A 13,465-nucleotide genomic window follows, 5' to 3' on the forward strand; every position below is an offset into this window, starting at 1 on the left:
CAACTCTGATTAGTTTCCAGGATCAGGTGGGATATGGTGCCTATTTACCCACCTCAAATCTTTCTAAAAGATTCCAGATGTAATGATAGTTTCTTTGGATGGAACGGAGTCTACCTGAAGTCTCAGTTAAGAAGTTTTAGGGCATTTCCAGACAGTGCAAAAATCCACATCGAAACAGGTTAAAGTAACCTGCTTCAGCATGGGTTCTAGTCCCCAACTCCTCTCACAATGCCGGGATTTCCCTCCCAGGGTGGCTACATGCTAGCCTTATTGAAATTGGGATGGCATGAAGCCACCCCAAAGCCCCCGATTTACCCCCTAAAACTTACTGAATATGGTCCCTGGCTACCATAGAACCACTCCTTGCATCCTCATGGCTCAAGATGAGGATCTCCTCAGACATAATTTCCTTGCATCATGAGGACACCACAAGAGACTCTATGATGGCCAGGGACCTTTTTCAGTAAGTTCTAGTGGGTAAATTGGGGGCTGGGGGGGGTGGGCGCCATCCCACTTGTCCAGGCCTTTCAAAAAAAAAAACAACCAAAAAACAGGATGGCTGTGGAGACTCACCCCTGGGAAATGCATGATGCATCCTGGAAGTCAGTCCCCACAGACCCAGCACCTCATAAAGATATGGCTCTAATGAGATGCTTAATTAATATAAAATAAACCATGGAAACCTTTGTATATTCCGCATTAATTTGCTTTTACAGGAGACATCATTTGGACACCTCTAGTAAAACTGAGACTGGTCCTGTGTTTTGAGGCCTGTCTGGATGGTCCCTTGGAGAAGGCTTCTGGGAGCATCTTACTGGCTTTCTGCCTTAGCCTTGATGTTGCTCTTATCTAGCTAAAAACAATCCTTCAGATTCCACCCATAAACTGGGATTTTGGTCACAGAATTTGGTTTGTTTATTCTCTCTATCACAGTCTTGGTTTGACTTGATTTGCCTGTTTTCCTCTTTCACTGCTGCAGCCAGGGGTCCAATGCTTCATAGCTACCGCCCATGAAAGTCCACTGAGAGCAAGTAAGTTTTGTAATCCCTAAAATCTATACTTTGAGGAGTACTTTGCCTACTCAATGTCCCCCCTTTTCTCCAATGGATGTGTGTGAGAGAGAGTTAGACAGTACATAGCTTTACCTTTTGAACCAATATCTATTTCACTTTTCCCCATCCTAAATGTGCTCTATTAGCTGCATTTTGCATGCACTGTTTGTCACTGACAAAGAGCTACCATAGTATTTGTTATGCCAAAATACGATTATTGTATGCACTGTGATTTGTATGTTTTCAGTCAAATTTCCTTTTCAGATAGTTCTGTGTAAGTCTGGTTTATTGACTCCAATTCACCCAAGACACCCTACTACCAAGGTCACCAGATCCTTTAGGGCAGTGGTTCTCAAGCTGTGGGTCCCCAGGTGTTTTGGCCTACAATTCCCAGAAATCCCAACCAGTTTACCAGCTGTTAGGATTTCTAGGAGCTGAAGGCCAAAACAGCTAGGGACCCACAGCTTGAGAACCACTGCTTTAGGGGCATATATACTCAGAGCATGTATGAGTTCATACATGTGTTCTGACAGCATGCCTTGTAACACACAAAGAGAAAAGAGGTTAAAATAATATTTCATTATAAAGTAAGGCTTGCAAATACTTTTTAGTAGCATAGGGTCACTAAAATTGTTGTGGATTAATCTACATGTGATCCCTAAGAATAATTCCACATATGATGTTACGAGGCACCTTTCAAGTTGAAATCTAATAAAAACATACATGGGAGTAACTCCCATTGAATGCACAAAGCTTATCTTTATGTTGATAAGCACAGGCTGTATCTCTGGTGCTCCCTTAAGCCTATGTTAATAGGCAACAAGATGCCTTTTGAAAGTCCTTTGTAGCTTTGGGGCACTCTAAATATGTTAGAACTAGATAGAGTGAATGTATGAAAGAGGGTGAAATAGTTAAAATATGCATGTCTCAAAGTCTATTGTATTATTTGAACAACATGGATCTTTGCATGCTTAAACTTTAATAATAAGATACACCATCAAATATGACTATGTTCCCATTAGTCAAGTGTACACTTCACAGGTCACTGATCATACACTGCTGTTCCTTTTTTCCATTGTATCTAGTAAGCAAACATGATTTGTGTATAGGCAAAACTCTCCCATAACCTTTGATCATCTCACTTCCTCTTTTTCAAGGAGAAGTGTTTAGAGGTGGGAATGAATAACATACCAGGACCACAGATTTCACCTTGAAACATTGTTACAACTATAGGTTTCATTGCTGGTATGAAAGGCATCTTTGAGAGGCATCATCATACAAATCTTAGTAATAGTGGAGGCCAAAGGGCCGGATCCAACAGTTCAGATACAGATTTTTACCATCTTGTTTGGGGGCCTTTACAAATCTGATGATGTTATTTTTAAGGCAAAAGGCCCAGGGACACAGAACTTCAATTTCCATTGTACATTCACTGTCTTTACATAACTCATGAAGAGTATCTTGGAATTGCAATTCAGAAGAGTGGGCAAGAGTTCCCTCTTGGAGTTCTACCTTTCTCACTACAAATCCAAGGAGCCCATGAGATGCAGCCTTAGCAGGCAAAGTGATTTGAAACTGTAATAACTGTATAATGCAGATTTATCTCAATTGTGCCTCAACAAGCAAGTTTCTCTGTTTAGTGGTGGAAACAGCAACCTTCTTGAAGCCTCCACTAGTAATCTGCTTGCATGTGATTCCGTTTTGCTTACTGTATTGTATATGTATGTCCTGGTATGCAACTTTCCCCTTACTCTATGTTTTCTTGAGATTGTGGGAGGGGCTAAAGACCACATGATCAGATCTGAGACTGCTCAGAGCTAAGACTCCATTTTAGAGGACAGACTCCATTAGACTCTCTTGATTGTTAATATGTTGTTGTTTGATTGTAAGAAAGATGCCCTGTGTTATCTGCACAGAGAAACCACTTCAAAACCTATCTGTAACTGGATTGACAAGTTATGTACCTGTATGCTGAATACAGATACATAACTTGTGAGTAAATCCGATATGTTACTTTTAACGAAGTCTACTTTATTTTTATCTCCTGAGAGCATGATACAGAAACAAGATATTTTATGGGAGAGTAGATGTATTTTGGGGCAACTGAAAAGAACACTACTGAAGAACCACTGTATTTTGTACATTCGCATAATCTCTATTCCTAACAAATCAGACAACTAGGTTATCAGTCTATCAACTGGAAAAAAACTGCCCTGTATAAGTACATGTGGTTATATACCACTCAAATTAGTTTTTGGCTCTTATCTGGAAGATCATACTTTTACAAATGGTTATGATTTTCAAATGGTTGTTAATGCCCTTTTCTCCAAAAGGTTTTGGAGATTATGGGTTTCCAAAAGAGCTTCCCCTGGAGCAAGGTGGTCTGTGTGAGTTTACACTTGGATGTCCCTATACAGTTCAAAGGTACACGCCAAGAAAGGTATTCCAGTTTTTATTGCTTCATTGTGGATTTTGCCACATAGCTTTAGGGTTCCATTTCCATGCACTTCGGAACGGAGCCCCATGGGAGCCCCTTGGAGCCCATCACATGACATAACGGCACCTCTGGTAGAATTCTCTGGGGCTTTGTTTCCTTAGCCCATAGAAATAAAGTCCTAAAGCGAGGAGTCGGGTATTACCTGATTCCAGATGTGGGAGGGCTGGCCATCCCAGAAGATGTATGGGATAAGAGGATTCTCTCCACTTCCCTCCTACTGGTGGGATGAGGTCCCATGTCACCTTGCTTCCTGACTAAATTGTCTTTGTACAAACCCCTCTTCTCACCATTTCATCTCTTGAGCACAAGAATACTAACTGGCCCAATTTTGCAGACAACCCACTATCCCAACCAAGTAGGATCAAAAAGTTCTTGCTAACCTGCAGGTCTGTTTTTCAAGAGGCTCAACAGTAGAGTAATGAAGGTCCCTGGAAAAATGGTACTGATAGTGGCGAGAAACGATTCCAGCGTTGGCTGACCACAGGAGTCCAAAAAGAAGGAGGAGCCCTCCAATTCCACAACAAAAGAAGCTGATGGACCTCAGCATTGAATTTGAGGAAGAGGAGCTTGTCCCTGGTTCAGCTTCTCCGAGAGGCAGGACCTTCAGGTCATTGCTAGATGCAGCAGCCTCCATCTCCCCATCACTCCACCAAGCAAAACAAAGCGTCCCTGTCACCAGGAGGATGGCACCGGCAATGGTCATTCCATGACGCAATGAAGCTGTTACCATTGTAAAAACCAAAGTCTATAGAGAACAAAGGGTTTACAACAAAACAGGTTTCATCCTCTGGTCCATGCTGGGGAGGAAAGAGAAGAAATCATGAACATCTACAGTTTGCCAAAATAAAAACAGATATATTGATTACAAAGATTGTCCACACAATGCAGCTTTTAAAACCTTTATGCTAATCCATGAACTGTTCTGATTTGGCAGAACAGTTGAATACTCTATCCTCCTACTTTTTCAGCTCCATTTTAAAACAATTCATTTAAGCCCTCGGTGGCACAATGGGTTAAACTCTTGTGCTGGCAGGATTGCTGACCAACACGTCAGCAGTTCAAATTCGGGGAGAGCGGGTTGAGCTCCCTGCCAGCTCCAGCTCCCCATATGGCAACATAAGAGAAGCCTCCCACAAGGATGGTAAAACATCAAAATATCCAGGTGTCCCCTGGGTAACGTCCTTGCAGATGACTAATTCTCTCACAATTTCTTCTTCATGAATAGCTTTGCCATCTTAATCACATGTGTCCCAAACATGGATCCTTGTTAATAGCAACAAAGTAAAGTAACATGTTCACATTTTGTTCCAACAGGGAGATGTTTCTTTTGAGGAAAAAATACCACATTAATTTGACAATTCATGTCAAATCCAGTTGGATTATAAATATTAATACACTTCCTTATTATAGATAAGATACAATTTGTGAGTTCCACTTTGTTCTGTCGCACTCTATTGTGAATAAGGACTGGAATCCAGATATTTACAGCTCAAAGTTTTAGATACATTATTTACATGTAGAATAGACTTTATAATGATTCAACCACATATGAATTCAGCTCCACAACTGTTAAACTCAGAGCTATTATCCCATGCCCCTGTATCTTGAACATCCTGACATGGGCAATACATTTCATGCTATTTAGATTCTGGAATGAAGGCTGTACCCACAGATTTATGGTGTGATGTGATAACTGCAGTTGCTTGTCTGAGTCAATAATGATAAACAATGCTTTATATGAATCAGGCATTAATCATAAATAGATTTTTTTCAAATGAAATGGAAAGAGGAAATTATATGCATTTCAAAAACTAGTTTGTTTAGCACAATATTTCAATAGGGTTCACTGTTTTCTGAGATTCTGTATAGCCACATTTAATCCGGGAAGGTATCCCCTGTGGATACAATGCTTGTTCTGTACTAGAAGAGAGCCTTTAATGCTTTGATCCTATTTTTAAACTATGATTATTAAACATCTATAACAATTCTATAATTCTGTAAGTAAGCACTGTACAAAATAACTTCAGAACTGGTTGAGCCCGAGGGCCCAATTTAAAACGTAACAGAAGCATGCACAGGAATGGGGTTGACAAATGTTTCAACAGTGCAAAGTCACATCTATTCATTTATTCTGTAATTTATTCTTATCTCAGATCTGGTTTTTTTTTCCAGAAATACAATATTGACTTGGCACCCAGCACAACTGAACTTGTATATTGGACATAAGCTGTGTTATCTGCATGGAAAGTAGAGTCATGTTGGGGTGAAAGAGATCCTACTTGATCTTATCCAACTTTAATAAATAATGTAATGAAATCAGATTTATAGAAACTGGGGGCAGGCTGAATGACTCTGAAATTAATGAATCTTATGTATCTTTTGAATCAAGGTTGCCTCTCTGACACAGCCCGGTGATCACTGATTCAGGTTAACATGGGGCTCTTGTTGTCAGTGAAGACCCATACATAATGTCCAAGTATTTTCCTTCAGCGACTGTGAACAAAAGCACCTGCACGGAACAAATTCAGAATTGATATCACGGTGCTGCAGAAATTGTTTCCACCCTTTTCTCACCAATATGCTTGAGTATTTCTTCTTTCCTTTCAGTTTGTCTCTAAGAAAAACTTGCTAGCTCTGATATTTTGCAAGTGAACACCAGTGTGATGTAGAAGTATAAGCACTGGACTACAATTCTGGTCTCCAGGGTTTGAATGCCTGCTCAGGCATAGACCTTAAGGAAATCAGAGTTTTTCAGCCTCAGAGGAAGGTGAAGGGAAATTGCCCCCATACAAATCTTTTCAAGAAAACCTTGTGATAGAGTCAACTTAAAGGAAACAACTTGAAGACATACAACATACACACACATTTTGAAAATACGGTTACACTCATGGCCACCGAACTGCTTAAAACAGAGGTGGGAATCACGTTACCCTCCTGCAGTTTTAATCTGCAAATCTCAGCATTGGCTTCATCATATCTCCCAGCATACATACATACATACATACATATATATATATATATATATATATATATATATATATGTTCTGTGCGTAATGAGTACCTTAAAAACAAAAGAACCAATACACAAAATCACACCAAATTTGGCAACAAAACGTCTCACAACTCAAGGAGTGACCATCACTCAAAAATTGTGATTTTGTCATTTGGGAGTTGTAGTTGGTGGGATTTATAGTTCACCTACAATCAAAGATCATTCTGAACTTCATCAACGATGGAATTGAACCAAACTTGGCACACAGAACTTCCATGACCAACAGAAAATACTGGAAGGGTTTGGTGGGTTTGGGAGTTGTAGTTCACCTACATCCAGAGAGCACTATGGACTCAAACAATGATGGATCTGGACCAAACTTGGCACAAGCACTCAATACGCCCAAATATGAACACAGTCGGAGTTTATGGAAAATAGACCTTGACATTTGGGAGTTGTAGTCACTGGGATTCACAGTTCACCTACAATCAAAAAGCATTCTGAACCCCATGAACAACAGAATCGGGACAAACTTCCCACACAGAACCCCCATGACCAACAGAAAATACTTAAGGCCATTCAATCCAACTCCTTTCATCAGGCAAGAAAACGTAATCAAAGTCCTCCTGACAAAGAGCCATCCAGCCAGATAGATAGATAGATAGATAGATAGATAGATGATAGATAGATGATAGACAGATGATAGATAGATAGATATGATTCACACACTCAAAGATATAGTATCATAGTTTTGAAAGGGACCCTTCAAGAAAGACAATGATATATTGCATCTTCAAGGGTGGGCAAACCAGACACTCTCCACATCAACACTGACAAAGAAACAGCAAGGAATACTGTTTACCCACAAGCATAAAGAAATTACATATATTAGAAACTAACACTTTCTCATTACTTTATTTTCCAGATCAACAGACTGGGCCACAGCAACGCGTAGCAGGGCACAGCTAGTCACATATAAAACATGGACACTTGTGGCGAATTGACCTCAGATAAGTTTCTGGCCTCAAGTCAAGGTGCTGGTTATCACCTACAAAGGCCTAAACGGTTTGGGTCCTGCCTATCTTCGCGATCGCATCTTCCCTTATGAACCTGTGCCGGCTTTAAGATCTCCTGGAGAAGCACTTCTCTCACTCCCGCCTCCATCACAAGCATGGTTGGCGGGAACGACAAAAAGGGCCTTCTCAGTGGTGCCCCCCCCCCCCCCCGGCTCTGGAACTCTCTTCCCAGAGTGATTAGGGCCCGGTGGCAGGATATAAGAATAAAGTAGCAGTAGTAGTAGTTATTATTATTATTATTATTATTATTATTATTATTTTGTCCAAATGCCAAGAGTTATTAATTGGAAGGGATATACAAGCTAGGATAAGCGACAGACATTTGCTTTTGTCTGAGCCTCTTGGGAAGAGGAAAATTCTGTCCCCTTCTCTCTTTTTATCCCTGTTGCATTGAAGGAGTGCAAACTATTTTCACACCTTGGAAGAAGCAGCAGACAAAGGGGAAAAGTGGGAGGAAGAAAAAGAATCTGGGATGTTTGAAAAGCAGTTGAAAAAGTAGAATAGCAGAGAATTAATCAGGATTGTCTCTGCCCAATTGGGATGGAGCAAGATATGCTGTGCTGGTTACAATTACTGGGGCTTAAATATCCAAGCACATCTGGAAAGACATAATTATCACACATTCTTTAAAACTTTTGACTATCATCAATGGTAACCTAAGGAGCCCCCGGTGGCGCAATGGGTTAAACCCTTGGGCCAACAGGACTGCTGACCAGGCCTGTAGCGAGGGAGTGGTTTTAGGGGTTCAACCCCCCCCCCCCGAAATGTTTCAGATTTTTTTTAAAAAAAACCTGGTTTACTCATGAATTTTAACTGGTTAACCAAATCCCCATGCTAAGTCTATGAGATGCAAAAAATTAAAAGTCCTTCCAGAACTGCAAGCACTATCTCAAGCAAATATTGACTATTTATTCACACTGTCATTACTTGCAGCAATAGCCGATGTAGCGAAGCAACCAAGTTGCAGGGGTGGAACTGCAGGCTATTGAAGGTTGCTCTGCCCCCTGCTGTGCTCTTTGCTTCAGCGTGAGCTAGGAGACAGGTTTCAACCCCCCCCCCCGAAATTTTCAACCCTCCCCGAAATTTTCAACCCCCCCCCCCAAATTGTCAACCCTCCCCGAAATTTTTTTCTGGCTACGGCCCTGCTGCTGACCAAAAGGTTGGCTGTTCGAATCTGGGGAGCAGCGTGAGTTCCTGTCTGTCAGCTCCAGCCTCTCATGCAAGGACATGAGAGAAGCCTCCCACAGGATGGTAAACCATCTAGGCATCCCCTGGGCAATGTCCTTGCAGATAGCTAATTCTCTCACACCAGAAGTAACTTGCAGTTTCTCAAGTCACTCCTGACACAGAAAAAAATTCTAACTTTTTTTTTACTTTGGAGGCATAATGAGGATTACTACTATCAGGAAATATAAGAGTGAATCTATACTGTACAATTAATGCAGTTTGGCATCATTTTAGTTACCATGGCACGATGATATAGAAACATGGCACCAGTTCGCTTTAACAGAGAAGGCTGAAGCCCTTGTAAAATGACAATTCCCATGATCCTATCACATTGAGCCATGGTAGTTAAAGTGGGGTCAAACTGCATTAATTTTACAGTGTAGATTCAGCTTAGGCCTCATCCTTGCTTGATCAACAAGGAAGCACTGTTTATTGAATTTAAGGCCTCAGATTGTGATCAATTAATACTGGACTGGAGAAGATATCTTCCATGGAGACCATGACACAATCTCCTAACATTTAAATTAGAATGTTTTCCTATGGGAAAAGGAACAATAAGGACCAAGAAGTCATTTCCCAGTGTGTCCCTGCTTCTAGAATATCTGAATAGCTAAAAAATAAAAAAGGTGCAGCAAAAGTAACAAAATTGGGTTTTCATATAACATGGGGGTATAAATGCATTACAGTCATAAGCACCAGGTATAATTATCACCAGATGGCGATCACCAGAAAGGGAAAAAGATAAAAGATTAGAATTTGGATAGTCATAAGTCAAAAGACCTCAATCCAAAGAATTGTTTTCCAAAGCTTGTTCACACTAGCCATATTTCACATCCAATCTAACAGTATTAATAAGCATAATAAACTTCAGCATTCTGGATTGCCAATATATAACATTATCCCATATCACTCAGGGTGACTGATCTTTTGCAGCTCGGCATTTTTCCCCTTTGGTGTTTCATAAAATATGCTATTTAGCATATAATCTAAATAGATCTAAATGCAGACCCTAGGTGTAATACAAATATAAATAGATGCTGAAACACGATTTCTTTCTCAAATCTAGAATTACACCCATTAGAACCACTTACACAGATTTCAAAGGAATGCCTACCTGCTCCACAGAAATATGGGTGCCTCAATCCATTTGAAATCCTCTTGAAAGATTTGAATTATCCATGGGCTTAAGCCATAGTACCCTGATGGTATTAACAATACCAATTAATTATCCTCATGGAGATTGCCTGTGTACAATAAACTAGATTACAGGCTCAAGCTCTTTCTGCATCAGATCCTCCGTCGAATCTGTCTCAGTTTTGCCAAGATGAAAATTTCAAAGCTGAAAATTATAACTCGAAAGCGGAGAGCTGTTCCATTAGCTAAAGTGCTTCTGTCATTGCTTTGTGAATGCACACCACACACTCACAGAGCAGGGAAATTTGCTAATATATTGTATGCCAAGCTGCAGGCCACGTATGAACCAAAGCTTGAGTTCAGACTCCTCCAGCCTGGTGCCTTTCAGTTATGTTCGACTATAGCACAGACATGGGCAAACTTGGGCCCTCCAGATGTTTTGGACTTCAACTCCCACAATTCCTAACAGCCTCAGGCCCCTTCTTTCCCCCCCTCAGCCACTAAAACTGTTAGGAATTGTGGGAGTTGAAGTCCAAAACACCAGGAGGGCCCAAATTTGCCCATGCTTGCAATAGCACCTATCATCCCTAACCAGCTTCACCAATAGTCCATATTCCAAAAGGAACAAAAAAAGGCAATGCATCTAAATAGGTGTAGAAAAATGGTTCCTAACAATCATGTAAAAAAGCAAAGAAATATTGAAATCAACCCTTGAGATGATACAGAAAATCATAAAGGCAAAAATAAATGTTAAGCCAGAACTGCTATTATTGAGTATGATAGATGAGCAAATTATATGGGTTATCGGGAAAGTAAGCCTACAGGATTTTTTTTAAAAAAAATACAAAGAATGAATATATTTTAATAAAACTTAAATGGATTGGAGCATAGGTATTACATTATTTTTCCACAAAATCAACATTCAGAAAACTGGGCACACAGAAAACTGGGCGACTTGGAAGGCACTGAACAGACTGCGCTCTGGCACCAAGAGATGCAGAGCCAACCTTAAGAAATGGGGCTACAAAGTGGAATCCACAACATGCGAGTGTGGAGAAGAGCAAACTACAGACCACCTGCTGCAATGCAACCTGAGCCCTGCCACATGCACTATGGAGGACCTTCTTGCAGCAACACCAGAGGCACTCCAAGTGGCCAGCTACTGGTCAAAGGACATATAATCGACTACCAAGCTTGCAAATTTTGTGTTTTGTTTGTTCGTTTTGTTTGTTTGATAAAAATGCAATGCAACTGTTTGGTCTGCCCCTGACATGATAAATAAAATAAATAAACATTCAGTTCATTCCTTTTTGTCATCCATGAGATGAGTTTTTGTTGCCTGTTTCACTGAAAATTCCCTCCGCCTTTTTCCGCCAGTTCGTCACTTTGATTTCCACCTCGTCATCGTTGGAAAAGTGTTTTCCACCAAGGTGTTCCTTCAATTTAGTGAACAGATTATAGTCACTGAGTGCGAGATAGGAGCTGTGAGAGGAGTGGCTTAAAACATCCCAACCAAATGAAGGCAACAACTCTTGTGTTGCACGAGCGGTGTGCAAACGGGCATTGTCATGAAGGAGACAGACTCCCGCCATCAGCATCCCACAATGTTTGTTTTGGATGTTTCTTCATGGTCTCACAATATATTCCATACCCATTTCGTCACATGTTGTCTTGACATTACATCCTTTCCATAAACTGAAATGATTTCATGATGAATTGCAGTGGCATTCATGCCCTTAGCATTTAGGTAGCATATTACAGTGCGAACTTTGCACTTGGAGGGAAACGGAATGAGGACGCTCATCTCTAACCTTCACCACAACACCAGTCAATGAGCTACTGACAATTGGCACTGCTCATTTGCTTCTGCTGGCTTCCTGCTAAATGGCAGTGATACCAACTTCTCCAGAGAAAATTCCCCGAGAGAGCTATGTGCCTTGTAACCTTACTTTCCAGATAATCCTCGTAAAGGACAATTTGATACATGTTAACAGTGGCCAGATTAGTTTACACCCCAAAGATAGAAGTGTAAAGAAACACTTTCAATTGAGGACTAGGCATTGAAATTGTTTGTTAGTAGTGATGGATATCTATGTTAATGAGGGAAAAATCAGTTGACAACTTCTTGAAAGATTGGGAGCCTCTCCTCCAATTTATGCTGGAGGGAGATTAAGAGATGATATTGAAAGGTCTGAAGAATTAATTAGATTTACACATATATTTTAAACCATACATTGCAACAGGGTGTAGTTCGGAATATAAAGAACGCAAACAATCAATAGATGCCAATGCGGATAAAGCTGGAAATTCAATATGTTTAGTTTAACATTACTATATGTAATGTCAATGTAATTATATGTTAAACATTACAATAGACTCTCAGTTAACTGGCATCCATGGGGATTGGTAGATGCTAAATAAATGTAGCCGGGTATCCAAGTTAGTATAGTAATAAAAAGCAAATGAAGATAAATTTGACTTTACGTTAACACAATTGTACTGCAATATAAAAACAGCTTTGAGAATGTAGTCTTGTTTCTTTGCTTGTTGCTTGAACTCCAGGTAATTGAGAATCAACTGTATATTGTGATAGGTGTAATGTGGCACAGCTAGTTTGTAACCAGCTGTATTAAATCTCTACTGACTGAGAGGTCATGAGTTCAAAGTCAGCACAGGTTGGAGTAAGCTCCTGACCATTAATAGTCTAGCTTGCTGTTGACCTATGCAGCCTGAAAAAACAGTTGCATCTGTCAAGTAGGAAATTTAGGCTAATTTAACTAATTTATGACACCATAAAACCTTCCAGCAGCATGCAAAAGAATGAGGAAGTACTCCATCAAAGGACCCAGTGTCACAAGTGGATGGTGAAGCAGCAGCTCCCCCTGTGGCTGGAACTGAGCATACCCTCATGAAGCCGGAAAAAGCTGGAATGTTAAATTGCCTCTGTGTCTGTCTATATATGTTGTATGTCTAAATGGCACTGAATGTTTGCCATGTTTATGTGCATTGTAATCTGCCCTGAGTCCCCTGTGGGGTGAGAAGGGTGGAATATAAATATTGTAAATAAATAAATAAATAATGTGTGTTTGTGTTTTATACATATTGATAGTGCAGAAATTACAGAATCAATTGATATGGATATTTGACAGTTGTCAAAGCACAATAAAATGAATTCAAAAAACAACAAACATTCCTATAATTGCTCCACATCATTTCTAAAACTATGTCTTACTTATCAATGAGAAACCTGGGAACATACCCCCCACAAATAAAGCGGTTGTATTAGATTGTTGTCCAGCTCTTCAGCCTAAAAGGTTTTGAGACCAGATTGCTTCAAAAAAGTCACAAACAAACCCAAGGTTGCTCTTGCCTGCAGGCTTACAAAAGACACAGAAACAATGATAGAGAAGAATAAAGAGGTTGTGCATGGAAAAGGGGGATAGCAAACTCAGACACCAATTCTTAATTGCTGGAAACATCAGTTCCA

General features: G+C 40.2%; 1 protein-coding gene across 3 annotated transcripts in view; it reads right to left on the minus strand.

The window, feature by feature from the left end:
• The window catches only part of TMEM61 (transmembrane protein 61), a 179,612-nt gene that overhangs the window by 154,126 nt on the left and 12,021 nt on the right, over positions 1 to 13,465 (minus strand). For 2 of the 3 annotated variants that reach the window (XR_010909865.1, XM_060773571.2), the window contains exon 2: positions 3,930 to 4,346. Coding sequence is in view for 2 of the 3 variants with exons in the window: in XM_060773571.2 (XP_060629554.2) it covers positions 3,930 to 4,279 (350 nt within the window). In the remaining variant the exon portion in view is untranslated. Of the gene's footprint in view, positions 1 to 3,929; positions 4,347 to 9,958; positions 10,184 to 13,465 lie in introns of those variants that run through there. The other variant, XM_060773572.2, reaches the window with a different exon arrangement.

Source organism: Anolis sagrei, chromosome 4 (genome assembly GCF_037176765.1).
Source record: "Anolis sagrei isolate rAnoSag1 chromosome 4, rAnoSag1.mat, whole genome shotgun sequence".
NCBI classification, from domain to species: domain Eukaryota; kingdom Metazoa; phylum Chordata; class Lepidosauria; order Squamata; family Dactyloidae; genus Anolis; species Anolis sagrei.